The sequence below is a fragment of the Taeniopygia guttata genome, chromosome 14, assembly GCF_048771995.1.
Source record: "Taeniopygia guttata chromosome 14, bTaeGut7.mat, whole genome shotgun sequence".
NCBI lineage: Eukaryota > Metazoa > Chordata > Aves > Passeriformes > Estrildidae > Taeniopygia > Taeniopygia guttata.
Window position 1 is genome coordinate 297,520 of NC_133039.1, and position 27,104 is coordinate 324,623.

Sequence of the window (27,104 nt, forward strand, 5' to 3'; positions counted from 1 at the left end):
TTGCACACCAGGAGCTTCCAGGCTGTACAAACCCAGCCTGCTTCATGCCTCTTTCAGGAGGCATGGCTGCTGCAGCCAAGCCCTCAGAAGGAGATCCATTTCCCAGCAGGTTTGTCCCCACTGGCTCCCGCTGTCCTGCTCATTCCCTGGCAGCAGCAGGGAGCAGATGGCATCAGGCAGGATGGGAAAGCCCTCCTGCAGAACAGCAGGAGCATCTTTAAGCCAATATCCACTGGGACCCACACAGCACAAATCCTGCTCACCTTCCCCATGCTCCAGCTCTCCCTGCTGCAGACATCTGGGATGCACTAAAGCTGTGGGATTTAACACTAACCCCATCGCACAGATGGGTAACAACATTTATCACAGGGCTTTGTGGCTTGGGTTTTTTGGTGATAGGGCTCACTGTTGCAGCCAGTCTGTAATATACCCTCTGAGCTGCTCAAAGCATGTTTTTTAGTCCTGAGATATTTTTGTTCTCTCAAAGGGAACCACTCCGAGGCATCCTGGCCTCAGGGCAGGAGCTGAGCCACTGCTCAGGCAATTAAATCCAAGGGAAATGCACAAGAAAAAGCTCATGATTCAGCCGTGCAGCCCTTATTCTCCCAGTCATTTACGGGAGAAAAAAAATCTTAATTGAATTAATAGAGGAAAGGACAGCCCAGCCCAGCCAGGTGTCAGAACAGTCGAGATAATCACTGGGGAGGAAAACCTCCACCAGGCTGTGCCAGGGCAGCGCCAGTGTGCCCACAGGCTGTGACATCCATGTCCTGTGTCACAACAGCCAGCAGCACGTCCCAGGAAACAATCAAAGTAGGAATAAAAGGAATCAAAGGGTCAGGGGCGCAGGCAGGCCCGTCCCTCCCCCCTCCCCTCTGCCATGCCAGGGCTGGGGGCAATATTGCCTCTATAGCTCAGAAATAGGGTACAAGGAGGGTAGGGACTAGATTGGTGCATTCCCAGGCCACATCTGCACTGTTCACACCTACTCCAGCCTTCATGTTTTACAAAAGAATGTGTTCAACCCCTAAGAAAAACTCGGGAATCAGTCACTTGCAAGTGATGTGCAGGAAAGGTGTCAGTCCTGCTGCTGCCAGGTTTCCCATTGCCTGCACCACAGAGCGAGTCAGAACGGAGAAATTCAAGATAACAAAGGAGTGAGGGGTTATGGGAAAAGGAGAACAGAAAAATAAAGAAGTTCAGCCTGGAATCTGGAGCTGCTCCAAGCCATGCAGAGCCTGGAACCGTCCATGCCGAGAGAAAGGGTGTGGCCCATCTTTCATCAAGCCAGACTCACTAGAAGTTCATTAAGGAGGTGAAAACTCCTGTTGTTTTCTGAATTTTATTTGATTACTGTGAAACAGAAGACACTGGCAAGGACAGAGGGCTGATTTTTAAGTAAGGACCCTGGAGGCAAAGGAGAAAGACAGGGGGGTAGGCAAACAAAGCCCCTATTAACTTTGGTCCTGACTTTCAGGTCATGCATGTTCAGCTCTTTTTACCTGGAAATGAAGATGTTAATTGGAGGTGGCAGCTTTCATTGGGCTCCCCATTAGCAATATTTTTAACCACAGTAGGGCCCAGATCTTCAAACACTTTCCCAAGGGAAGGTTTTAACCTTTCTTTTGAAACATCTCATACCACTTGCAGGGAAAAAAGACAGTTGTTTGGCTCGAGGCATACCAATCCCCAGCCGTGATGAACTCCCACATCCTCTGGACAGGAGACACAGCAGGAGCAGGGAAAACAAACTGAGGAGGGAAGGGCAGCCTGGAGCCAAGTCCGGCACGGTGCAGCAGCATCTCCCCGTTGGTGGCTGTCCATCTATCCATCCATCCATCCATCCATCCATCCATCCATCCATCCATCCACCCATCCATCCATCATCCATCCATCCATCATCCATCCATCCATCCATCATCACTCCATCCATCCATCCATCCATCCATCCACCCATCCATCCATCATCCATCCATCCATCCATCCATCCGTCCATCCATCCACCCATCCATCCATCATCCATCCATCCATCCGTCCATCATCCATCCCTCCATCCCTCCATCCATCCATCCATCCATCCATCATCCATCCATCCATCCATCCATCCATCATCCATCATCCATCCATCCATCCATCCATCCATCCATCCATCCATCATCACTCCATCCATCCATCCATCCATCCATCCATCCATCCATCCATCCATCATCCATCCATCCATCATCCATCCATCCATCCATCCATCCATCCATCCATCCATCCATCATCCATCCATCATCCATCCATCCATCCATCATCCATCATCCATCCATCCATCCATCCATCCATCCATCCATCCATCCATCCAGCCATCCATCCATCCATCATCCATCCATCCATCATCCATCCATCCATCCATCCATCCATCCATCCATCCATCCATCCATCATCCATCCATCCATCATCCATCCATCCATCCATCCATCCATCCATCCATCCATCCATCCATCATCCATCCATCATCCATCCATCCATCCATCATCCATCATCCATCCATCCATCCATCCATCCATCCATCCATCCATCCATCATCCATCCATCCATCATCCATCCATCCATCCATCCATCCATCCATCCATCCATCCATCCATCCATCATCCATCCATCATCCATCCATCCAGCCCTGCCCTTGGGACGGGCTGGGGCACAGCCCCGGCTGTGCTGTGCTGTCCCCACTCCTGAGCTGTGACAGCTCCAGCACAGAGACAGGAACTCAGCCCAGCACTGTGCTCAGAGCCAGGAGCTCATCAGACACGTCCTGCACCACACTTGGCTCTCCAAACCCTTTTCTGCCACAGACCACATCAGCTTTCTCCACCTTGCTGCATCCCAGAGCTCTCTTTTCAAACAGCTGGTTTCTTCACATGCTGTTATCATCCATACATAATTTATTCTTTCCAGGTGAAACAAAAGCCTCTAGAAAACACATCCAGTGGTGAAATCCAGAACTGAAAACTACACAAATGGCTAACTTTCCATATAAATATATATGTTAACATTGTATATGTAATTTATATATATAAATATATTTTTTAAATCCAATTAAAATAATATCATTTCATTTACATGTGTTATCCATTTATATATTATATATATACATATTTTTGTATATAAAAATACAAAATCAGGGATGCCAGCACTTTCTTATTTTAGAAACTTGCTCCAGCACACACATTGCACTTACACCACCATTATTACCCCTACCAAATGTTCCAGTTTCTCTCCAAGTGGAAACATCTTAGCCAAAAGCTCCATTGCCATCTGAGGAAGCAGTTCCGAGCCCCCAGTGCAGCCTCAGCTACTGATCTCAATTGCATCCACTCTGGAAAGGCTTCGTTTTGGAATGTTGTTTCTAAGATGGTGGCATCAAGGGGGACCAGACAATTTTATGGCAATGCTTTACTCATCTGTGCAGGCAGCAGCAGAGATGGGTCAGACCCTGTGGCTTTGCCAGAGCAGAGACAAAAGGGACTCGTGGCTCCCAGGAGGGGCAAAGGGGCCTCTCTGGGCACCCCCTGCACAGGGGGTTTTGAGGATGGGCTGACCCCAGCTAGTGCGTGCCAGCCCCTCACTTCCCTCCAGCTGGGTCAGTCCTCTCCAGGCAGCCAGGGCCAAACCTGCCTGCCCAGGGATGCTGCTGAGCCCTGGGACACTGCCTGGCCCCTCACACCCTCCGTGGTGCCTCTGTGTTTGCTGGGGGCCAGGCAAAGGGCAGGGTGAGCACACAGGCTGCCCCACACACTCCAAACAACAGTCAGGGTCTATAAAATAAACTTTCCTTGGCAGCTGCTTCCCCCCAGCACACCTCTGTAACGCAGAGCAGGTTGGGGAAAAAACAACTTCTTTCACATGAAACCCCAAGCCCCCAGGGAATGGCTGCTACTCCAGTGCAAGAAAGACAGTGGAGCCTCCACCTGCTGTTTGCTGTTTATTTTAGCAGAGAGAAAAATAACATGGACAAGAGGCATTTTGCATAACTTAACAGAAAATAACACTTTTCCTCCACTCTTCGCAGATCAACAGGCAAAAGCATTTCCTACACACGGCTATTTTTGGGTGCTAACAGTTTGGTGTATTGGTAAAATCAGGGGTTTCCTCTAACACACTGTGATGGTTGATCTGAAATCCAAAACCAGCCTCGGGCCTGGGGGCTCCTCTGCTGTTGGATGCAGCTCCTGTCAGTGCTGAGTGGCAGGTTCATCCTCCCAGCAGGGATTCTGCAGCCAGGGACTGCCTGGGCATCCAAGCAGCTCCACGGCTCTCCCAGCCCTCACCATGTCCTGGCACAGCTGGAGAGGTGACCCAGACTGAAGGGGGGTGTGGGCAGCACCAGCAGCTCAGTCCAGGGCCAGGGAGGGGATCTTGCAGACGAAGGGGAAGGCTCTGCCACAGGCGTTGTCGTTCCAGGAGCGCAGTGCTGCTCTCCAAAAAACACAAGGCATTAGCTGAAAAAAGGCAAAAGGAGGGAACCATGCACTGCCCTTGGCACCAGGACCTCCTGCCACTGTGGGAGGCTTTCCCTGGGTGCTCCCATTGGTGCATTGTCATGCTTCCCCCCAGCATCCTCATCTGGAGGATGTGGGACAGGAGGACAGGCCCCAGCTTTGACTTGGTAGTGGAGGAGCAGCTGCAAACACAGCCCTGTTCCCCCAAAATTATCCATGGGCTGCCCTTGGACAGGACATTTAGGGACATCTGGGGGGGCCAGACACGCCTGGCTGGTCTCACCAGCAGGGAGGGTGTGAAGTGGGATTTTTGCACAGGCAGGGTCTTGTCCCACTGCAGCAAGATGTCCTGGCACAAGTATGGGAGAGAAAAGCTGGAAAACAATGAGTGTTTCCACAGGTCTCCTGTGGGGGAGGGGAAATAGGAAAATTCGGCCTTTGACTAAATTTGGTAATTCTACAAGGCAGCTGATGCTCCTGCCCTGCTGCTACTATGGGAGAGGGAGATGGGAACAGAAGGAAAATGAGCATGCATGCATGTATGTACAGGGTGAAAAGGAAAACACCTTTTCATTGTAAAGAAAAAAATAATACTCAAAAATGAAAATGCAAATCCTCTGCCTGCCAGCAACCTCTTCAGAAAAGCAGGAGGAACAGTGGATTGAATTTATTGACACACAAAGAACAGTGAAGGTGCCCTGGGCGCTCACCGCTGCTGTGTCTGTACCAGATCTGCACACAGTCCTCCTCCTCCGGGATGGAGTGGATCCCATCGTCGGGCTGGCTGCCATCCCAGTAGTGGTAGTCGTAGGAGGAGCCATCTGTCCACTCAAAGTGACCCTCCTGACACCAGGCCAGCGGAGAAAGGCTGTCACCAGAGAGCTGCGACTGCAGAGGGCAGGAGGCGGTCCCCACCCCCATCCCCAGAGCCACACAGCCCAGGGACATGGGGAGAGACTGTCACCACTCAGCAGATCCCACTCCTAGCCCCAGTGCCACACAGCCCAGGGACACAGACACCACTCAGCAAATCCAAACAGCACATTTGGGTTTTACAACTGGAAACTTGCCAAGAACAGCCCAAGGTTTTGCAGTGTTCTCACTAGGGGAAGCCCAGAAAATTAATCTATATATTTTTTAACACCCCCACCCACATCTACATTCTTTTTCCTCTTCATTTTCCATTCCTTTTCCAGTATCTACAAAAAATTTGTTTTCCTGATGGTCTCCATTTTTCTTTCTAACATATGAGACTATATATTTTCAACATGTCAGCTTTCAAAAGTCACAGAGTAGCACTATAGCAATGGAACTTGGTGGCTTTTGACACTGAAGAATTTTCAGTTTATTTGCTCTTCTTGGACCAGCAATACAATACTCCTTGTATTAATCCAGTAATAAAATGTGATATGAGTAATTATTGATTAATCTATTAATTCTAGCACCACTTGTCTTTTAAAAGCAGACTGGAATGGGTGAAATGAATTTCTCTATGTGCTGCACCACAGACTCTATGTCATCTCCTGATTAAAGGGGTATAAGGGGCAAAAAAGAAAATCAAGTGGCTTTCCAGGAGGAAAACACAGAGAGGTGAATTTTTCAAAGCCATTTCCCACAGGATTCCAGGGAGCTCCCACCTGCCGTAGGTCGTTGAGTCCCGTCCAGATGTCGGTGGGGATGCCGGGCACGCGGCTGTTCACTAGGTCGTACACAAAGACGTTTTCTTCCCAGCTGGCAAAACAGAGCAATACAGGGCAATCAAGAGGATATGTCAGCAAATGGTCAGGCGTGTCCCTAAGCACTCACCCTACCCCAGCACCCGTGGCCAAATGGGTCCCCTGCTTCTTACTGCTGGTGGTGACTCTCCCAGGTCTGTGCAAGAGGAACATAGCACTGGTGAGATCTGGGGGAGAGGGAGTAGGGAAAAAAGCCTGTGTAATCATCCTGTTGTACTTCTATCCCTTCTTCAAGAGTAAAAAAAACACAGCTTGGGGAAATTTAGGAAATACTATGCCAGTTTTCCTGCCAGTCCAGGAAAGGCATTTATTTTCTATATTGCCTTTCTGTGACCTGCGCATCTGCCTTGACTGGGCCGCTGCTGCAGTGGGATGTGTGGGCTGGAACACAAGCCTGCACTGACACAGAGGCTGTGATGTGGGTCTGGGACTTTGCCCCAGTTTCCTTCCTCCCCAGGCTGTGTCAGCATGGGACAATGTTTCTGCACACCCACCTGTGGATGGAGGCCAGCTTGGCTGACCTGATGCCAATGGAGAACTCGGCACAGTAGAGGTCGGCTTCCGCCCAGGTTTTGTTGATGGGGAAGTAGCGGTAGCAGTGGCCTTCGTACTCCGTCCAGAAGAGTGGGCAGGAGTAGGCATGGACAGGCTCAGGCATGGCTGGGGGCAGAGCAGAGGACATCCAGCAGCTGCTGGTGAGACAGCTTGGCCAGAAGCTGAGCAGGTGAGGGAGGCAGCAGTGCCCAGCCCTGCTCTCCCACCTCACCCAGGCAAATAACCACCAAACACATACAGGGAAAACCCAGCTGCTGCAGGAGCCATGCAAAAGTTTGCAGAAGTAAAAATACATTTTAAACAAGTTATGGGTTCCTCAGTTTCAGCATCTGCCTAAATCAGGAGAGACATTCCAAGCTAGCTTGACCTCATTTTAGGTAGAGTATGCTTAAAATAAAGGCACTGACATTTGCTACTGGGAAAACTGAGATAAGGGCTTCTCTTGTCTCTATCAGCACAACCGGAGCCACTGTGCTGGGAGGGAGCTGACAGCAAGGGCTGTGGGGTTATGGCCGAGTTCTGCCCTCCTGCAAGGCCAGCCTGCAGCTCGTCCCCCAGGGAAACCCCATCCATGCCCTGTCCCCAGGCCGGGATGCAGCAGTCCATGCACTGTCCCCGGGTTGGGATGCAGCCGGTCCCTGCACTGTCCCCAGGCCGGGATGCAGCCAGTCCATGCACTGTCCCCAGGCCGGGATGCAGCCGGTCCCTGTGCTGTCCCCAGGCTGGGATGCAGCCGGTCCCTGCGCTGTCCCCAGGCTGGGATGCAGCCGGTCCCTGCGCTGTCCCCAGGCTGGGATGCAGCCGGTCCCTGCGCTGTCCCCAGGCTGGGATGCAGCCAGTCCATGCGCTGTCCCCGGGTTGGGATGCAGCCGGTCCCTGCACTGTCCCCTGGCCGGGATGCAGCCAGTCCCTGTGCTGTCCCCAGGCCGGGATGCAGCCGGTCCCTGCACTGTCCCCAGGCTGGGATGCAGCCGGTCCCTGCGCTGTCCCCAGGCTGGGATGCAGCCGGTCCCTGCGCTGTCCCTGGGTTGGGATGCAGCCGGTCCCTGCGCTGTCCCTGGGTTGGGATGCAGCCGGTCCCTGCGCTGTCCCCAGGCTGGGATGCAGCCGGTCCCTGCGCTGTCCCTGGGTTGGGATGCAGCCGGTCCCTGCGCTGTCCCTGGGTTGGGATGCAGCCGGTCCCTGCGCTGTCCCCAGGCTGGGATGCAGCCGGTCCCTGCGCTGTCCCCGGGTTGGGATGCAGCCGGTCCCTGTGCTGTCCCTGGGTTGGGATGCAGCCCTGCACGTAGGCCCTGGAGCAGCCAGCGAGGCGCGCCGGCAGCGGTGCCAGCCTGTCCCACAGATATCCCACCAAGAGATAACAGCCAGGCCACGCTGCTGCTCGCACAGTGGGGAAGTTGCCCCACAAGAGGCCCCTGTGGGGGCAGGAGGTCCTTTTGGAGCCTTTGTATCGCCGCTGTCTGAACACAGCAGTGGCATTAACACTTTGCTCCAACCTCCTCCGTGTTCTGCTCCCCCTCGTGCGGGGAGGGTGCGGCGCTCGGCACCCCCAAGTCTTGGGGCACACAGAGCCAGCTCCCACATGCCTGGGGATCTGTGGTCTGGAGTCAGTGCTGCTGTTGAGGCGAGCGGGCAGTGGGCAGGGTGGGCGTGCAGGGGGCGAGGGCAGACGTCAGATGCCATCAGACCATCCAAGCAGGTAACAGCCTCAAGCCTGGAGAGGTCAGGGCCGTGCCTCCAGCACTGAGGGGCCAGGGAATGGCTTTCCCTGGGGGTGGAAAGAGCAAAACTGCCAGCAGCAGCAAGGGATGTGGCTGTGGCAAAGGAAGCAACAGCATGGAAAAAAAGAGAGGCAAGGTGAATCCAAAGCAGCTGTGTGAGCATTCATAGAGCCAAATCCTTCCCTGTGCCAGTGCTGGCAGCTCAGGGCGATAATTTCATTTTCATCAGCTCTTTCCACATGGGGCCCTCTGAGTGTTCTACAAACAGCCACCAGCCAGCCCACAGGGTCCCTGCTGTCACACCTCCCTCCCAGGTGACAAACCACAGGTTTTTTTTTTCTCCTGAGCAAGACCAAGTCACCTGCCGAGCCCTGTGGGGCTGTCACCCCATCAATCTTCTTTGGGACCCCCAGCCATCCCTCCAGAGGAGCTGAGACTGGGGGCAGCTCTGTACCTAACAGCAACAGACCCTTGAGGGGCTCAAGGGGCTCTCCCATCCTCAGCAGCACTAATTATGGACTGTGGAGGATAAAAGATAAGGCCTGCTGGGCTGGAAGTGCAAAATAGCTTTTGGGGAGAGTGGGTAAGATAAAGACAGCTCAGCAGCAATGCAGAGTTCAGTTCACTGATTCACACCCAGCCATAACTGCACTGGGAAAAACCTTAGAACAGCCCTAGGAGATGCAAATTACTTCATTGTAGTAACAGAGCAGGACCAGGAGCTCCAAAAGCTGATGTGATTCCTGGCAGCCAAGCCCTCCTCCCCTCACGATGCTGGCCAGGGCTCCCAAAGCTGAAGCAGAACAAGGGTCAAACCTTCAGGATGAGGCTTCAGCTCCACCACCAGGGCACAGGTGAGGCATGTACCTCCAGGAAGGACAGGGCTGGGATCTGGTCCTGGCTTGCAGAGATTCGAGGTTGCTGTTCCTTCCTGCCCAGGAGAGCCCAGAGGTCTGTGCCAGACAAGGCTCCACCAGCTGCTCCAGCAACTGGGGTTTTATTAGAGTGCCTTGACAAAATCCTCACCTCTGGCAGCATGGTGGCAAAATTCACAGGGCTTCACCCAGCAGCATCCCCAGCAAACGGAGCCTTCACTCCTGAGTGTGAATTGCAGTGGGTGTCCCACAGTCCTGGCTCAAAGCAGGCACCCCAGTTCCAGGGAAAATCACCCTCATGTTCATTCAGAGCAGCTGAGACCAAGTCAGAAACTGAGACAGCCCTGCTTTGTTATTCCATACTGGTTCCCATTAGGTAGCATTAATTTGATGAGCTTCAGTGAACCAGAGGTGCCTGAAGGAATTTAAGGTTAAATATACCAAAAAGGAAAATATGGGAGGTCAGCTTTTAATTAGCATCTTTTCTGTTAGGTCAGGATCAGAGGCTTTGTCTGTCTCTTTGGAGGAGAACTACTGGTCCCAGTTTTTCAGCCAGGATCAATTAGGGGAGCTGCTTTATTTGAAATATTTGTAGCAGAAAAACCGTAAGAAATCTGATGTGGGGTTGTGAGTATAGGGCTCACTCATGGCTCTACAGGAAAGCCTCAGAACCCAAGCCAGCAGCTGTGTGTGGTATTTTTATCTAGAAGGTGACAGGGAAAGCATCTGGGGTCTAAATGACCCGCAGAACATCAGCTCCTCCACACAGGGCAGGATCAGCACAGCCAATGCCTGCAGCACAGGGGTCCCTGTCAAGCCCCAAGTCACTCCATCCATTTGTCCCCAAATTCCTGCAGAAAAATGATGACAAGAATCCTTTCTCCCTTCTTGTTTTTAATTATTTTTTTTATTTACAATGCAGCAGTTTTAAAGGCAGGACCACGTTTTAAAGCAGCACCAGTAAAATAACTGTCCAGACTGGGCTAAGGATAAGATTCAGATCAAGCAGCTGTTACTAACTCAGAAAAGCTGCAAAACAAATATTTGGGGTCAGAAATAAAAGTTTTGTGCTCTCTGCATTTTTGTCAGTGCCAAATTGGAGTGTTTTTATTTATTTACTAGCTGAGCCCCACAGTAAACTACCAAGAAAATCACTTTTCAAAATCTTACAGAAGCTGGCACTGCTCTGCCAAAAAAAGTTTCACTCCCCCAGTTGGCCTATTTCCAACTATAAATAATTAACTGAGAAAATCCTAGCTAGTTTCACAAGGGTTTCTCTTTATTTCAGTATGCTACTGGGGAAAAAAAACTTACCACCAGCTGCATGTCTCTGCTGGACTCAGCTGGTGAAGAGCAGGTTTGCTCCTGAAAACTTCATCCCAAGGAGCAATGCTGCCTCACTTCCAGGGTCTGCACGTTTGAGATGTGAAATCTGAGGCCAGGACAAGGTTGGCAAGAGATGCTGAGGCAGGGAAGGCTCCTGAGGGGCTGCAGCTCCATCAAAGGGTTTTGGACAGCAGATGCTCTTACTCTTGCAGAGAATCAAAGAACTCATTCCATCAACAGCTGACAGCTTTCCTCAAATCTTAAGAGGTGCTAGGAGACACCCTCCTTGGCACATCCATAAGCTAATGCTGCCATCTGACCTGAAAAGGCAAGTGAACCTCTTCAGCTCTTGGCAAGCAGCTGGGTTTGGAGAGTGTCCATCAACACCCAAAAGGCTCGTCTGAAATTCATGTCAACAGAGAAGAGCTGAGGAGATCCTGTCATGTGGAAGTCTGGGGCCTCCCCAGGGCAGAACCCCCCACCAGGACCCGAGGGCTGGGGTGGTGAGGGTGAGCTGGGGCTCAGGACCAGCATCCTGGTGCTCACCAAGCCACCTCTCAGCAGCTCAGGCCACAGGGAGGGCCAGCAGCAGGGCTTTACCCAGGCTCAGCACTGCTGGAGCTGTGGGGAGCTAGAAGGGATGGGGGAGACAACAGGGCTGGGACAGGGGACCCCCAGAACCATCCCCAGGATGACTTCAGCAGAAACTGCCTGTGGCTAAGCTGGGGGTGCCAGCTGAGCCAGAGGTCCATCCCACCACATCCTTCTTATTGAGTAACCTCACAGAATAAGCATTTAAACAGGGGACTGGAGGGCAGGAGCATGTGGCAGGGACTAAGACAGTGCTGTTGTGTGATGCTGGGATGCCTCAACTCACCCATGACTTTAGAAGCAACTCCTTAAGCCCTGACATTATAGTCACCATGGGCAAACAAAGCCACCTTCATGTTACTTGCAATATTTGTTTCTCATTAACAGATGAAAGAGTCTCACACTGAGCATCCACCTTTGAAGGATGTGATCAGGGGAGGGACCTTGGTCTCAGTGTATCTGGGGGCTGTGTGGAGCTGCAGGAGAAGGTATGTCCACTGATGGACATAAATCTCATAACTGGGCAATATTTTACAGACCCTGAAGTGTTTTTAAGGCACATGTCACAAGTTTTCAAGTAAAATATTAAACATCAGTTGAAGCACATTGGGAGGGACATCCTGTCACACCAAGGGCTTTGCTTTTTAAAATTCCTTAATGAAACCAAGCTGGTTTTACAGCTTCAAATCCTCTGTATGTTTGGAGTTGTGAGGCTACAGCCAATACCAGCAGCAACGCTCCTGCAGCTGGCACTGACAGATAGAAGTTATCTCGCAGAGTTTTTTTCTCCTTAATTAGTGTTGGCAAAGCTCCCACGGATTAGGCGTCTGGCAGGAAAGCCAGGCTTCTATCGATCCCTTTTCTCACGATCTCACCAAACAGCACTTAAGGAATCCCTTTCCACTCACAGTCCCAGTAAACCTAAGAGGGCTCAAACAAACTTGGTGCAGCAGCTCTCACTTGCACTGACAATGCAGGAAAGTTTAGAAGAAACCCAAGTGACATTCAGCAGTCAGCAGCAGCTCGGAGCAACGAAGGGGAATAAGGGAGAATCCCGTGTTTGTTTCACACGGAGTAATTGTGAAAAAACGAGGAACCCTGATGGCCCTCAGCCTGTCCTGCTGGGCTGCACCGTTCATGTGTGTGACTGCACCGTTCATGTGTGTGACTGCACCGTTCATGTGTGTGACTGCCCTGCAGTGATTCCTGCCGCCGAGCCGGGCCGGGGCCAGGGCACAGCCCCGAGCCGCGGCAGCGCCTCGGCAAAGGCCAAAGAGTCCAGAGACCTCCGGCATGCCGGAGAAGGACCGGGGCTGCCCCTGGCACATCCCCATGGCGAAGAAGAAAGTTGATTTCAAGGGAAGTCAGGGATTGCTGGAGCAGGGGGAAGCCCGCTGCCGGCCCTGCGGGAGGCTCCTTCCCTGCCGCCACCATCGCCGCCCGAGCGGCCGCGGCCGGCGCCGAGCACTCACCTTGGCTGATCTTGATGTTGGTCTGGGGGAAGGCCTGGGCGGCCAGCAGGGCGGCGGCCAGCAGCGCGCACAGCGCCCGCCCGCTGCCCATGGCCGGGGCCGTGGCTCCCGCCGGGCTCGGGGGTCCCGCAGGACTCGGGGGTCCCGCCGAGGTCCGGCCGGCGTGAGGGTCCCTGCGGCTGCGGGCCCCGCGGGCTGTGGGGCGGCCGCCGGGCGGGGCGGATATAGGGGCCGCGCTGCCCCCTCCCCCGAGCGGCGGCTCCTCCGCAGCCCGCCCCCGGCCCCTCAGCGCATCACCGAGGGACCCGCACCCGGCCCTGCCCCAGCCCGCCCCCGGCCCGCTCAGCGCATCCCAGAGGGACCCGCACCCGGCCCGGCCCCAGCCCGCCCCCGGCCCCCTCAGCGCATCCCAGAGAGACCCGCACCCGGCCCTGCCCCAGCCCGCCCCCGGCCCGCTCAGCGCATCCCAGAGAGACCCGCACCCGGCCCTGCCCCAGCCCGCCCCCGGCCCGCTCAGCGCATCCCAGAGGGACCCGCACCCGGCCAGGCCCCAGCCCGCCCCCGGCCCCTCAGCGCATCACCGAGGGACCCGCACCCGGCCCGGCCCCAGCCCGCCCCCGGCCCCTCAGCGCATCCCAGAGGGACCCGCACCCGGCCCGGCCCCAGCCCGCCCCCGGCCCGCTCAGCGCATCACCGAGGGACCCGCACCCGGCCCTGCCCCAGCCCGCCCCCGGCCCCTCAGCGCATACCAGGCGGGGCCGGGGTCCGGGCCGGGGCCGTGCGCTGCCCGCAGCCCGGCTCGGGCGCACGCTGTCCCCAGAGCGCTGTTGTCACCCGCCGGGGCCGCAGGCGAGGAGGACATCATCCCTCCTTAGGACATGGTCCCTCCTCGCCCCCCGGTGCAGCCCCGGCGGTGCTCGGTGTCCCTCGGGTGCGGGTGAGGGGCTGGGGCAGCCCGTCACCGCGGCGGTGACACAGGGACCCGCTGCCGGCAGGGACCGGGCCGGGGCGCGGCCAAGGGCGAGGGCCGCGGTGACCCCGGGGAGCGGCCGGGCACCCGCGGAGGGAGGCAGGGAAAGGCTGCCAGGGCTGCAGGGCAGTGGGGTTTAACACGGCAGTGCCCCATTGTCTGCTGCCTTTGGTTTGGTTTGGTCTGCTTTGCTTTGCTTTGCTTTCAGGGAGTGGGTTTTGTTGGGTTTTCTCCTGTGTTTGGTTTGGGATTTTTTCCCAGAGCTGACACAGTTTAACAGCCTGGAAGAAGGATCCCCCAGCTGTGCCCGAGGCTCCAAGGCTATTTCAGGAATTTGCTCTGTGCCCATCTGCCAGGCCCGTGCTGGGTCCATGCCATCATGTAACAGCAGAAAACCTGATATGATACAGCAGTCTGTACCATTATAATCCAGCATGTCTCCTTCCTGTGGAAAACATTTGTTAGACATAAACTTCAGACTTTTAAAAACACTGTATAAAATCCTTTTCTAACTGTTGCACTCATAAGGGAAATAGTAAAGGCACAAATACTATACAATTTAGTGGTCCTGTTCAATTTCTAATTTATGCCTTAAATCAGCACTGAAAGAACTGCTTAGGAACATTCTCAATACTGTTCCCTTTTTATTCTTAGCTACAGATTAAAATTTTTGGCATTTTTGACCCATTTTTAGAGATTCAAGTATAAACAATTTGGGGTGACACCAAGCTTTCAGTACAGTAAAGCATCCAGACTTACTCCAGAGACAGTAACTCATTCAATCAACTTTTCTATATTAAGTTTTATTCATATTAAATAAAGCCTTTTAAGAACATCTCTCCCCTTCCATACATTGATCTGAAATTATCTGGCTCAATGAAAAGCCCACTGCTACAGCAGAACACTAAAAATGAAGGCATTGGGATTATTAGAAGTCAAGGCATGCCTCTTCCCTTCTTTCCTCAGATAAAGCAAGCGTTATAAACAACTTTTAGCAAACTATGGAACAAAAATCTTTGAGCATATTAATTTACTCCCAAAGCACAAATATTCGTGTTTAAAGAGGGAGCAGAGATCCTGAATAATTTTTATGCTGGTTTCTAACAGCCAGACTCATGGCAGCAGCTGGGAGCTGCCCCTGAGGCACAGCCCTGAGCCTGGCACAGCAGCTGGGCACCAGCTTTGCTCCCAGCACTGGGACAGCACAGGCACGCTGTGCACGCAGTGCCAGCTGGGGCTGCAGCTGCCCTTTGGGTCACCTTCCAACTTCACCAGCATGAGATGTGCTTCACCTGCTGGCTGCAGCCCCGGGAGCACGGCCACAATTCATCCCTCCTGCTCCTCTCCCTCCCATGCTGTTCTGTCTGCTCTGCTGGCCAGGAGCTACCTACTCTGCTTCAGTTCTGCTCTCACTGACCTTCCCCCTGGGCACCCTCACCAATTTTTGGCATCCTGTGTGTACATGACTGTTCCTCCCTGTGGAACAGACACCTCGTGACTTCAAGGACAGACTCAGGCAAGATTACTTTCTGTTCACATTTCATCCCCAGTGCTGAGAAAAGCATGTGTCTGCTCTCATGGATGTCTTGAGCTCATTCTGTTCTTCACAGGCCCCCCATGGAAGAATATTAATGTCAGCCACAGAAGCTGCTGAAACCACGGCCCCTTGGCTGAGCCTTCGTGAGTTACAGGCAGAGCTCAGCCTCCTACAGCACACCTTTGCCCAGGACTGCCCGTGGGGTCCCTCTCCACTGTGGTTTTTTATGAGACAAACCAGGAGGAAGCCAGAGAACAGAGATTTGTCATCAACTTCACTGCAGAGCAGAAATTCACCTTGCAGAGAGGCAGGTTAGAATTGATACCCAGCATCCAGAGTGCTCTCAGAAAAAAGGATGGCCCTGGACAGCCCTGCAGACAGCACTGCTGTGTGCTGCTAGCACAGAGCAGCTGTGCTGGGGAGCAGCAGGCAGCCAGGACAAAGTGCTGAAGGGATGCTGGGATCACTTACTGCACAGACCTGTCCTGGAGCAGGAACACCTGGACAGCAGCAGGGATTATTGGCCCACACACTGACACCTGCCAAAGCAAGCACTGAGCTTTTTTGGTTTTGGTTTTTTTTTGGTGTGGTTGGGTTTTGTTTAGTTTTGCTTTTTAAGACTTGCCTGTCCCTAACTGTTGCAGCTAAATGACAAATAACAAACAGGTGAAATAGTCATGTGTGTTGTTTTTTCCTTTTTAAAAATCAAAATATTAAAAGCACATGAGGTACTGGGGTTTCATTTTGGGCTTCATTTAATGAATAGAGGACGGAGATGAGTGCTGCCTGTCCTGCCATGTGTCATCTCTGGAGTCTGACACATCCAACCCCCAGGGTGTTATGTGGGGTCTGGCTGGGAACCACCATGGCCAGACCAAGGCATCCAGCTTGCTCTCAACACCAGCCTCCATCAGCAGGTGCCCAGTTTCTCTCAAAGTGCTCCCAGTTCATCTGCAGTGAGTGACAATGGGGTAACTGCCAACATTTTGTCTTTTTTTCTGCCATAATCATAACTGAATGAGCTCAACACAAAGGTGAATTCAACAAGTATCACCCCAATCCATGTGGCACAATTAAATAGAATTTTATTTTCAATAAATATACAATCTGCATCATACCAGACAATACACTGTGGAAAAATAAAATGTACAGAAGCAACCAACAGGACAGCTTGACTGTAGCTAAGTTCACTTGGTGACCTGAAGAACTACCTGGGTAAACACACACAACACAGAAAGAGCCACTGCAGTCTGTGAGAAAATTAAAATTGTGTTTTCTGGGTCTTCTTGACCACCAAAGTCCCCGGAGCAGTTTTCTTTTGCACATCACATGTTTGAAAGGACGCGAGCTGGTTTTCCCAGTACAAATGCTATGGGAAATGTTTATTTTGCTATATTAGCACTGAATCTACTACGCACACAGACTGCTATCGAGACTGGCAGGTCACCACTGACGGGACACGGGATCTGTCCCACGTGGGGCCACACGTGTGGCCCGGCACACAAACACACACACTAACAGCAGCTTAACTTGTTAAAACTACTACAAGGACAAAACTGCAGTCAGAATCGATTTCACCACAGGTTCTACCGTTTAAAAAAATATTCTAGCCTAATTACCACGTTCACCAATGAGAGCACACGGGTACTTATATCTCCGAGAGGATGAGCCATGGATTTGGACTGGAAGGACAGCAGAGGCAGCTCCCAGCTCCTGCACCCACTGCGTGCTTCCCAGGGCACGTCCAGGCACGGCCCGTGCTGCCCGGCCCCGGGGAAGAGCTGGGCCCGTGGGACACGGATCACTGGGCCAGCGCGGCCGGCTGGGTGCTGGCATGATCCAAGTGCTGCTGTGGGGCGCGCGTGGGGTGCGAGCTGGGGCGTTTCACTCGTGGGCTGGTTCGTTGTCGCGTCTGGCTGCCGTCGGCCGCCCGCCTCATGTCACCTCGAGGGACGCGGGCGAGACGCGGTCGCAGTCCTCGCGCGAGCGCAGGCTGTGCCACTGCTCCACGGCCGTGCGGTGCGCGCTCAGCATGCGGCGCCAGTGGTTGGACTCGGGGGCGCCCGTCGAGTACTGCCCGATCACAATCCTCCCAATGAAGTCGTTGCTGCTCTTCACGTTGTGCCCGTACACTGGGGAGAGCAGAAACACACACTGGTCAAGGCAAAAGCACCGCTGGCCCAGCCAGAGCCCTGCCCCAGGACACCAAATGTCCTACAGATGTCCCCCCACAGCAGGTGCCAGGTGCCAGCATTTTTGGTATGTAACTCATCATCTGAAAAATGTTTGCAAAACGGGAGCTTGGAAGGAATAAATAAGCTGTACTACAGACTGAAATACAACTCAAATAAACAAATCCACAGTTACCACAGTATTTACCATGAATGGGCAGATTCATAAAATTATTTAGGTTGGAAGGGACCTCAAAGATCATCCTATTCCAACCCCCTTCCGTGGGCAAGGACACCATTCACTGGAACAGATTGCTCAAAGTCTTGTCCAGCCTTGAAGGAGAAACACATCGAGTAAAGAAGTGCCAAAAGATCTGCCTGGGCATCATGAAATCACAAAAGGAGCTCAGCAGCCTGAGGCTGGGGAAGGCAGAAGCAGCATCTCAAAGTGCCCTCCTCAAACACATTGCACAAAGCACTCCAGCGCTAATCCACGGCCTGCCCTGCTCGGAGACGGGAATTACCCACGCTGGCTGTCAGCAGGATGTTTACACAGTACCGATCTGCCATAATTATCACTGCAGCTACTTGTTAAACGTCCAGGAAAGCAACCGAGGGAGAGACACCAACCCAGCACCCCGTCCTTTGGATTAGCCCAGTCTCCTGGAAGGAAAGATCGCAGACAGCAGCAAACCCTAATGACGGGCCTGATCCTGGGAAAGGCTGAGCACTCCCACCAGACAGCAGCAAAAGCACTTTGTGCACTGCAAACTGAAGCCCTGCCTCAGCTCATTAAAAAGTTGAAATGAAGTCTTTGCAAGCTGAAGCCAGGATATCCACAGGCACTGCCTGGAATATTAACGATTAAAAAATCTCCTCAGGAAAGAGAGGGATTTTTAAGGACAAATGTCTACAGGAGCTCCAAATCCAGCTGGGCTGGTGCAGCCAGAGCATGTGCAGCCTGGCATGGAGCCCCTGCCAGCAGCACCAGCTCTCCAGGGCTGCTGGAAACCAGCACTGGCAGCAAAACAACCTCTGGGAACCCCCATGGCATCACCCTGGTGTGTGCACACCCTCACAGGCAGGCAGGACACCAACAACAACACTCAGCCTCACTTCTAACCCCACACAACTTTGTCAAGGCTGTGCCTTTCCTATTATAATACATCTCCCAACTGATCAGCATTACTTTAACCTGCCCCTCTGCCACATTCTGCAAGGCTGGTTCCTCACCTCTGCCCCAGTCTGGGATCTGCTCTGGGTGACTCAGGCACCACCTGCCAGTGCAGCCCTGAAATCAAGCAGTGCCAGGTTACATCTCACTTCATCCCTTCCGACAGCTCTGACACACACAGTTTATGGGCAGAAATGCTTCTGCTCACCAAATTACCTGGGGATATTTTAGGTGACAGCAAAACTTCAAATGCCCAAGTAATTTGTTCAAATAATTGCACTAAAAAAACCTACCCTGCAACTCAGAGCCCTATAAGTCCATCTTCAAACGACATTTAGAAATGATCTGGGGTTCACCACCCCAGCAGGAAGACTGCATCTCTTCTGCCTGTCACCATCAGTTATCTGGGGCTGATGCCATCAGGACATGTTGCCAAGTAAGTGCCTCTGTCAAGAGGCCAGGCTGGTGTTTTTTGGAAAGGCCACCTCTGAGGACACTGTCAGGAATTCTAAGCCATCCATCTCCAACTAATACACAGCTTGTCAGGGTTATTAATGAGTTCTCCTACAAGGCAACCACAGGTGTAGCTAGCAGGACTATACTACATGTTTTGCTATGATTTATTAGCCTACAGAAATCAAATGTTGTGATAAAATTATGTAAAAATACCCTCAAACCAAAATTTTCAATAGGATGTTTTTTCATTTTTTTGTGGTTTTGTTTTGGATTTTTTGGTTTTGTTGTTGTTGGATTTTTTTTTTTTTCTGTGTGTGTGTGTGTGTAAAATTAAGGAAGATAAAACCTAATCCTGGGAGACAGCACCAAGTAATTTAAACCAAGAAGCCTTACAGGCCATCAATTAGTCACAGGATAAATGAACAGTGGAGATGAAGTACCCCAGGCATACTGATTCTTCAAAAATACTCCATGCCAGCACTGTAAAACAAGCAGGTGTGCTAACTAAGGGCACCTGTTCTTCTACTGTTGATCCAAGTATTTTGAATTCCTATAATGCAACTTGCTAATCTCATTGTGTCAGGTAATTAGCATGCTGAGTCCTTTGGGGTATTGATGGGCTAATTATACAAGCATTGTTGCTTCTATCATTAACTACTGTAGACAGCACAGAGACTTATTGCTGAGGAACAGGGAAGAAGACATTTCCCAAGGCCAAATGCTCATTCACACACACACCATAAGAGGCTGCACTGGACTGACCTCAGGTTTACACACTCACAGCTTCACCACAGCATCTTTCTCAGATGAGAGGTCTTTGTGTCCCAAAGATTCAGCTTTACTCATCAGTTCAGAAGCCTTTTAAATTCAAGGACATGCCTTTCTGGGAGGCTAACTGCTGTATTGCACTGCTAAATGGCCAGGATTTGCTGAGCAATCTGCTGATAGCTGAGCTCACCAAGCTGTGGAATGGACCTTACCCAACAAAGGGCTGGAGCTGGCATTGAGAAAACAAAGCCTTTCCTTTGCTCACATTCAGGAGCACCATTCCCCTGCTGCTGCCACCAGTACTTCCAAGAAAGCTTGGAAAGGAGAATGGCAGGAGCCCACAGGCCCGGGGAACAGCTGGAAGCAGAGACTGGTGCTCCTGTGCTGCCACAGGGAGGGGGAGCATCTCCCCCACTCCTCCCTTGGCTCAGCAATCCCTTCTCCAACAGGGAGAAGGGATTTCCTTGAGCACCAAGAAGCACCAGGCACTGCTGCAGGGATTTCACTCGGCTCTGACCCTTCAGCCAGCTGCAAAGCCTTGCAGCAGCAGTGCCAGCCCACCCTGATGCACACAGCACTGTGCCACACTGAGTCCAGGTGACTGCACAAGGGGACTGAGCTGTGTTCCCTGATGTCTGAACACCCCTGACAGAGTCTGAAAGGAGCTCATAGTAAATTTCAGATTCAATCTGCCCTTAGCACAAAAACAGTGACCCCATGGAGCTGCTCAATAGCAGAAAATAAAGTAATTAACATTTGGGATTTTCAGACTGACCCAGACTCTGGTTATGAACTGGTAGATGGTGCTTTCCATTTAAGAAGCATATTTTCCTGATGGAAACTACACACCTGATCTCATGAGCTCTTTTTCCACCATCACAGTAATTCACACAATAGCAACATCCATTTCTAGGCAAATACAGAGCAAAAAGCAATTAAAGAAGCAGAGGTCAAACCAATTCCTTCTGCAGCTGCTCTTCAGAAGGACACACTTGGAAACAGAAAGGCTTCTTAAAAAGACATTCTTTATAATAGAAATGCTGAAATACATAAGAAAATCATCTCTACTTATGTCCATTAAAAGGTCGAATTCTTGAAGACAACGTACATTATGTAGATAAAATATTTTCATGTTATGAACTTATTGATGCAGCATTCCTGAATGATCCATATCCAGCTGACGGGGGCCTGGGTGCCACATGGAATGTTTCTTTGGGGTCAGGGCCCATGTCCCCCACAGGGCTCCTGCACAGGAGGGAAGGCTGAGCCCTCCAGCCTGGCTCCCTGCAGGGCTGAGGGCACAGCCATGCCAGGCACTGCACCCCCAAGAGCTGCTGCCCAGCAGGGCAGGGACTTCCAGGGGATGCAATGGGCCTGGAGCTGCCTGGGTGGCACCAGCCCTGGCACCAGATCCAGCCAAAATGCCTTTCACCTTTCCCCCTCCTCTGCCTCCACACCGAGCACTTGTGCAGAGCACGACTGAAACCATTGCCATCCAACAGCAGAATTTCAGCTGGCATTTCAGAAAATCACTCATCCTTTGACTCAACATATCAGCATCCTTGGAATGACCAGGGAGGAGCATTAACTAAGAAAATTTCCTTAAGCTAACTTCAAGGCTATCAGTATCATTTCCAGGATGGGTACAAACATGAACCTTGCAGCTGGGGTCATGAAACATCTGCCTCTCCTGCAAACGCTCTGCAGGTGTGCAGAGCAGTTCCTCAGCAGTTCCTCAGCAGCTCCTCAGCAGCTCCTCAGCAGTTCCTCAGCAGTTCCTCAGCAGTTCTGGCTGTGTGCACTGCCCGGTACGGCCTCACAGCGCCTCTGCTGCCGCCTCTCCGGAGTACCAGCGGGGAATGGCAGCGTGCTGCAACAGCTGAGAGCTCCACCGCCAACAATTAACTCTTCTTCAGCCACCTACACCATCACCTGCAATGCGACTACAGCCATTTAACTCAGAGAAAAGGAACACCAGCACAAACAAGGCTGTGTACAGGCAACTGAGGGGCAGAGTCTCCCCGAGGACACAGATCTCATGGGTCTCTCTGGCAGAACCACAACCCTGTTGGCACTGACCCATCAACACTTCAGCACTTCCCACTCAGCCTCAGTGCCTGGTGAGGTCTCACAAAGTGCCCCCTTCACATTCCTGCCCATCCAGGCAGGCAGTGCCTCACCCACCCTTGGCAGGCAGGAGCCAGTGCCCACCCCTTTCTGTGCCCAGCCCTGTCTGTGCCCAGTCCTGTCTGTGCCCATCTCTGTCTGTGCCCATCTCTGTCTGTGCCCAGCCCTGTCTGTGCCCACCCCTTTCTGTGCCCAGTCCTGTCTGTGCCCAGCCCTGTCTGTGCCCAGCCCTGTCTGTGCCCAGTCCTGTCTGTGCCCAGCCCTGTCTGTGCCCAGCGCTGTCTGTGCCCATCTCTGTCTGTGCCCAGCCCTTTCTGTGCCCAGCCCTGTCTGTGCCCAGCGCTGTCTGTGCCCAGCCCTGTCTGTGCCCAGCCCTTTCTGTGCCCAGCCCTGTCTGTGCCCAGCCCTGTCTGTGCCCAGCGCTGTCTGTGCCCAGCCCTGTCTGTGCCCAGCCCTGTCTGTGCCCAGCCCTGTCTGTGCCCATCTCTGTCTGTGCCCAGTCCTGTCTGTGCCCAGCCCTGTCTGTGCCCAGCCCTGTCTGTGCCCATCTCTGTCTGTGCCCAGCCCTGTCTGTGCCCATCTCTGTCTGTGCCCAGCCCTGTCTGTGCCCAGCCCTGTCTGTAACCAGCCCTGTCTGTGCCCAGCCCTGTCTGTGCCCAGCCCTGTCTGTAACCAGCCCTGTCTGTGCCCAGCCCTTTCTGTGCCCAGCCCTGTCTGTGCCCATCTCTGTCTGTGCCCAGCCCTGTCTGTGCCCAGCCCTGTCTGTGCCCAGCCCTGTCTGTGCCCATCTCTGTCTGTGCCCAGCCCTGTCTGTGCCCAGCCCTGTCTGTGCCCAGCGCTGTCTGTGCCCATCTCTGTCTGTGCCCATCTCTGTCTGTGCCCAGTCCTGTCTGTGCCCAGCCCTTTCTGTGCCCAGCCCTTTCTGTGCCCAGCCCTTTCTGTGCCCATCTCTGTCTGTGCCCAGCCCTTTCTGTGCCCAGCCCTGTCTGTGCCCAGCCCTGTCTGTGCCCAGCGCTGCCTCAGCCAGTGGGGCTGAGCTGCCAGGTTAAGTAGGACTGAAAACTGCTGCTTGACATCCATATTAAAAGGCTGTTTAGCACAAAGAGGTGCCACGAGGAGCAGCAGCAGCTGGGCTAATGATGCACACTGAGAAGGTCACAGGCATGGCCCAAATCCTGCCCTTGCTCCTCGAGCATGGCCTGTCATTTTAGCAGAGAGGAGAGAAAAGCATGGGAGAAGATGCCGTGGTTTCCCATTTATCAGTTTAATCTCCAGCAGGGTCTAATGGGCACATTAAACTCTCCTTCCAGCCTTCCCCTGTGTGAGTGCTCCCTGCACTGGCTGCACCTGCCCAGCTCAGGGGAACTGGAGCTGCTGGAGTCCGTGGGCACACACAGAGCAGCTGCTGCCCCACGGGGGACAGTGCCACAGCAAGAGACTCTGCAAACCTCCCACAGGGAGGGGCTGGGGCTCCTGCACATGCTCCCAAACCAGGCGTGTGCCCAGTCACAGCCTGCTCTCAGACAGGCAGAGAAGTCCTGGAGCAGCCAGCAGGGATGCAGGGGGCAGGGCAAGTGCAAATGCACAAGTGGGCCTTGCAGAGCATGCAAGGGATGAGAGCTCATGAAATTACCTCATCAGGAGACACTGGAATAATGGGCTGGATGCATCTATCGCAACAGCCCAGAGGATACAGAAAAAGAGTATCTATGGCTGGCTTTTGCCAATTCCAATTCCCCTTTTTTTAAAACTGCATCTTAATTCCGTGCACTATGAGCCCCAGATGCAACAAAGCATATTTGCACAGCTCACAGGGTCTCCAGCACCAGTGCCACACAGCACCTGCAAACACAGGCAGGGACAGCCTTGCAGGAGAGGCAGCCCCTGCCTGCACCTTCATCCATCTCCTGTGGCAGCCACAGGCATTCCATTTCCAGACACTGCTCTGCTGCCCACAGCAGCTCCTGCCACCCAGACTTTTCTTCATTTGATGAACAGGCAGATTATGGCCTTGCAGGACATTTGAACAATTCCTTTCAGTGCAGCATGAGCCAAACAAGATGAAGGGCTGAGGGCAGGAGAGCCATGACACTGCTTAAATTAAGAGGCTTGGCAAAAGGAGCAAGCACCTATCATCAGCCTGGAGAGAGGAGGTTTGCTCCTTTCTTTAGGAGAAAAAGATTATCAAAAGATCCCAGAGAACTCCAGGACAGGCAGTTTCTGCCACACCAGGTGCAGTGCATTCATTAACTAAGTCAGGCGACTTGATAAATCTAACTTTGCCTTCTAAGCAAGCAACAGATCGGGTCAGGAAGGGTCAGCATCTTGGTGCTCTCACCCCCATTAATGGCATTTCACTCCTCCTCGTTAAAGCAGTCAGTCTGCTGCAAAAAGCCAAACCCAACCCCAGAGCATCTTCCCTGAGTGACCCAAAACAGGACTGGGCTGCAGGACCCCACTGAGCACCTCTGACCAACCCTCTGCTGTCACCTGCTCCAGGTGACCACCAGCACCTGCCACGGAGACCAGCAGGTCACAGAGGCACTGAGAATGGAGAGCAGTGGGGCCCTTCTCCTCCCAGAGGGATTTGTACATCTGGGAACGCGCCCAGAGCCACTGTGAAAGGCTCTGCTGGGCTGCAGGGCTCTCCCCTGCCAGCACATCTCCCTGAGCCCTCTCCAGAGCCCTCTCAGGACCTGCTGGGCCACCTCCTGTGGCCACCAGCACCTGGGGCAAGGCCTGGGAGGGCGGGAGGCACCGGCCAGGAGCTCACTGCTCTCCCAGACTGGCCAAGGACCATATGGTGGCTGCTGCATAAATGAATGAAGTGTTTTGTAACACCAGACACAAAGGCCAAATTCTGGTCTAAATTAAACAGGTATAAATCCCCAGAAAACACAGTGCTGACATCAGTGGGTTTTTTCCATTTTTTCTCCTTTGGCTAAGATAGGATTACACAGGTTTAATCAGGGATTACATTTTGCTTCTGAGCTCTAGATATGGGAAATATACAGACAGTCCAATACTTCCAAAAGACATGTTTAATAGATTACAAGAAACAATTTTCTAGCAGTGAGATGTCTAATTATCTGTCCATCTAAGAGATGTTATGGTGCCCAACACGATAGTATTTCAAAAGAGAAATCAAATCCTCCTCCTGCATTCCAGCATGGGAAAAAAACAGTTTAATTTGACTCATATATTAGAGATTTCTTCCCTGTATCTCTGTGCAAAAGACAAAGTGCCTAAATGTTTATTGGGTTTTCATGTGGGAAAGCAAAAGCAAGAGGAGAAAGGAGACTTGGGCAAGTCAAAATGCAGATGTGTGATGACTCCAGACATGGTGCTTTCCATCCCTGCGAACAGCAGCTAGAGGTGATGCTGTATCTCCAGGTCATACTTCCACATAGCCAGGAAATCAGAATTCAGATATATTTCTGGAGAAGCCTCAGGACAAAAACTTTATCAAATTTTAACCTGCTCAGCTGATTGGGACATTTGGAAATCAGTCTGTAAATTAAAATATACCACTGAAAAGCCCCACTAGCTTTGCATCCTGTTGAAACAGGCAGCATTGCTTCAAAAAGAAAACATTTCAGTGAAAGCAACCCAGAACTGCATAATTATCAATACACACCCACAGTTACCTTTTTCCCCCCCTTTCAAAATACAAACTTCATTAAATGGTCCCCATATTTTCTTAAAGGCCAACTGAAAATGAGCTACCAGAGGAACCAGGTATATTGCTACTGAACAGCAATCTATTATTTTAATCAAGTACTGCCTATTAGTTAATTAGAGCCCTGGAATAAAAGCATTAAAGTTATCCAGGGGTCTGAAGACACACATTACAGCACTTGGGGCACAGAGGTGGCTGCCAGCATTGCCAGGGCCCCTCTGCTATAGCCCCTGAAACCACAGGTATAGGTCTGCAAACTCTCAACACTCTTGGGAACAAAAATACTCAAAAAAAAAAAAAAAAAAAAGAAAAAAAAGAAAAATGGGTCCTAAATCTTTACAGAAAACAGAGATATTGCCAATTTTTAAAACATATTGAAAAGTGAGAGTATCACCAATTCCTACCAGAAGACAGAGTGTCCATGAGCTGCACCCTCAGCCAGGACTGGCTGTGGAGATGTCACCAGTGCAGGTCACACACATTTCGAGGTCAGTCTCTCCACCAACAAGCACACCCTGCCCTGCTGGAGCCATGGCCCCCTTCCAGACAGGAGCACAGCAGGATGAGCCCACTGCTGCTCTCCATCAGCCCCGGGGCTGTCCCAGCCCAGCTGCCCTTTCAGCCAGGCCAGAAGGCAAAGCAGCTTTTCCTTCTACAATTGCACAGAGTACCCAGGGCATGGAGATGACTTCTCCCTCTTTGGGGACTCTGCCTGTGTAACAAGGCCTAAAGCTCCTGCCATGCAAACATGTCCAACAGCTCATTTACATGGAGAAAGACACACAGCCACCACGAGGACCTCGGGGAGACACACATCCCCCCACTGTGAGTGCTGGAGGTTATCTTTTTTTATGGTAAGTGATGAAAAGATGCTGAGGAGTCAGAGACACAGCTTGCCCTGGAGTGCTGCTGGTTTTTATTGGGCCATCTGGGCTTTACTGCAGTGCAAACAGCATTACTGATGATTGTTATTAACAACATTATAATCATTAACAAAACACTACAGCGCTCAGGTTTCAGGTGCAGTCTGCCTTCCTGCTGCACAGCCCAAGCTTTCTGACAGACTGAGATTTATTGGACAGCCCAAAATCCCTCAGTGGGGAGAGCACAGGGTCTCTGGGTGCCCATCATCCAGCTCTCCCAGCACAGAGGCTACCCTTGCATCTCAAATACTCTTTTTCCTTCATGGAAATGATCTTGGGCAGCAGCTGCCAGTGCTGCTGTCAGGGCCAAACTCCCCTTGCATCAGAGAGAGTAACACCTTTGCCCACAGGTGTACATGGTTAGGAGAACACCTCACCTTTCAGAGCCTGCCTCACCTGCAGGAGGTGAGCCCATGACTTGCCTACACTCAAGCAGAAGATGGCACATGGGGGATATGTGTCAGGTTGCCAAAAAAAACCCCAGAAAATGCAAAAAAGAACCACCCAAAAGAATGTGTTTCTGTTACAATGTGTAGATG

The 27,104-nt window shown here is 52.3% G+C and overlaps 2 protein-coding genes across 3 annotated transcripts in view; both read right to left on the reverse strand.

Annotated features, from left to right (window-relative positions):
- Nucleotides 1–3,954: 3,954 nt before the first annotated feature.
- CLEC19A (C-type lectin domain containing 19A) lies at nt 3,955–13,673 on the reverse strand. Of its 2 annotated transcripts, none has more exons than XM_072935643.1 (5): nt 13,510–13,673; nt 6,715–6,880; nt 6,122–6,215; nt 5,195–5,327; nt 3,955–4,456 (listed from the first exon to the last, which is right to left on the reverse strand). In XM_072935643.1, the coding sequence occupies exons 2-5, from the start codon at nt 6,876–6,878 to the stop codon at nt 4,377–4,379; spliced, it is 471 nt and encodes a 156-aa protein (XP_072791744.1). In that variant the 5' UTR covers nt 6,879–6,880; nt 13,510–13,673; the 3' UTR covers nt 3,955–4,376. The 2 variants fall into 2 exon arrangements, with proteins under 2 accessions (XP_072791744.1, XP_002193370.3); XM_002193334.7 differs by lacking the exon at nt 13,510–13,673 and adding an exon at nt 12,761–13,091.
- Nucleotides 13,674–16,330: 2,657 nt separating this feature from the next.
- The window catches only part of SYT17 (synaptotagmin 17), a 34,306-nt gene continuing 23,532 nt past the window's right edge, over nt 16,331–27,104 (reverse strand). The window contains exon 8 of the mRNA XM_002197998.7: nt 16,331–17,399. Coding sequence (XP_002198034.1) covers nt 17,203–17,399 — 197 coding nt within the window. The 3' untranslated portion in view covers nt 16,331–17,202. The remainder of the gene's footprint in view (nt 17,400–27,104) is intronic.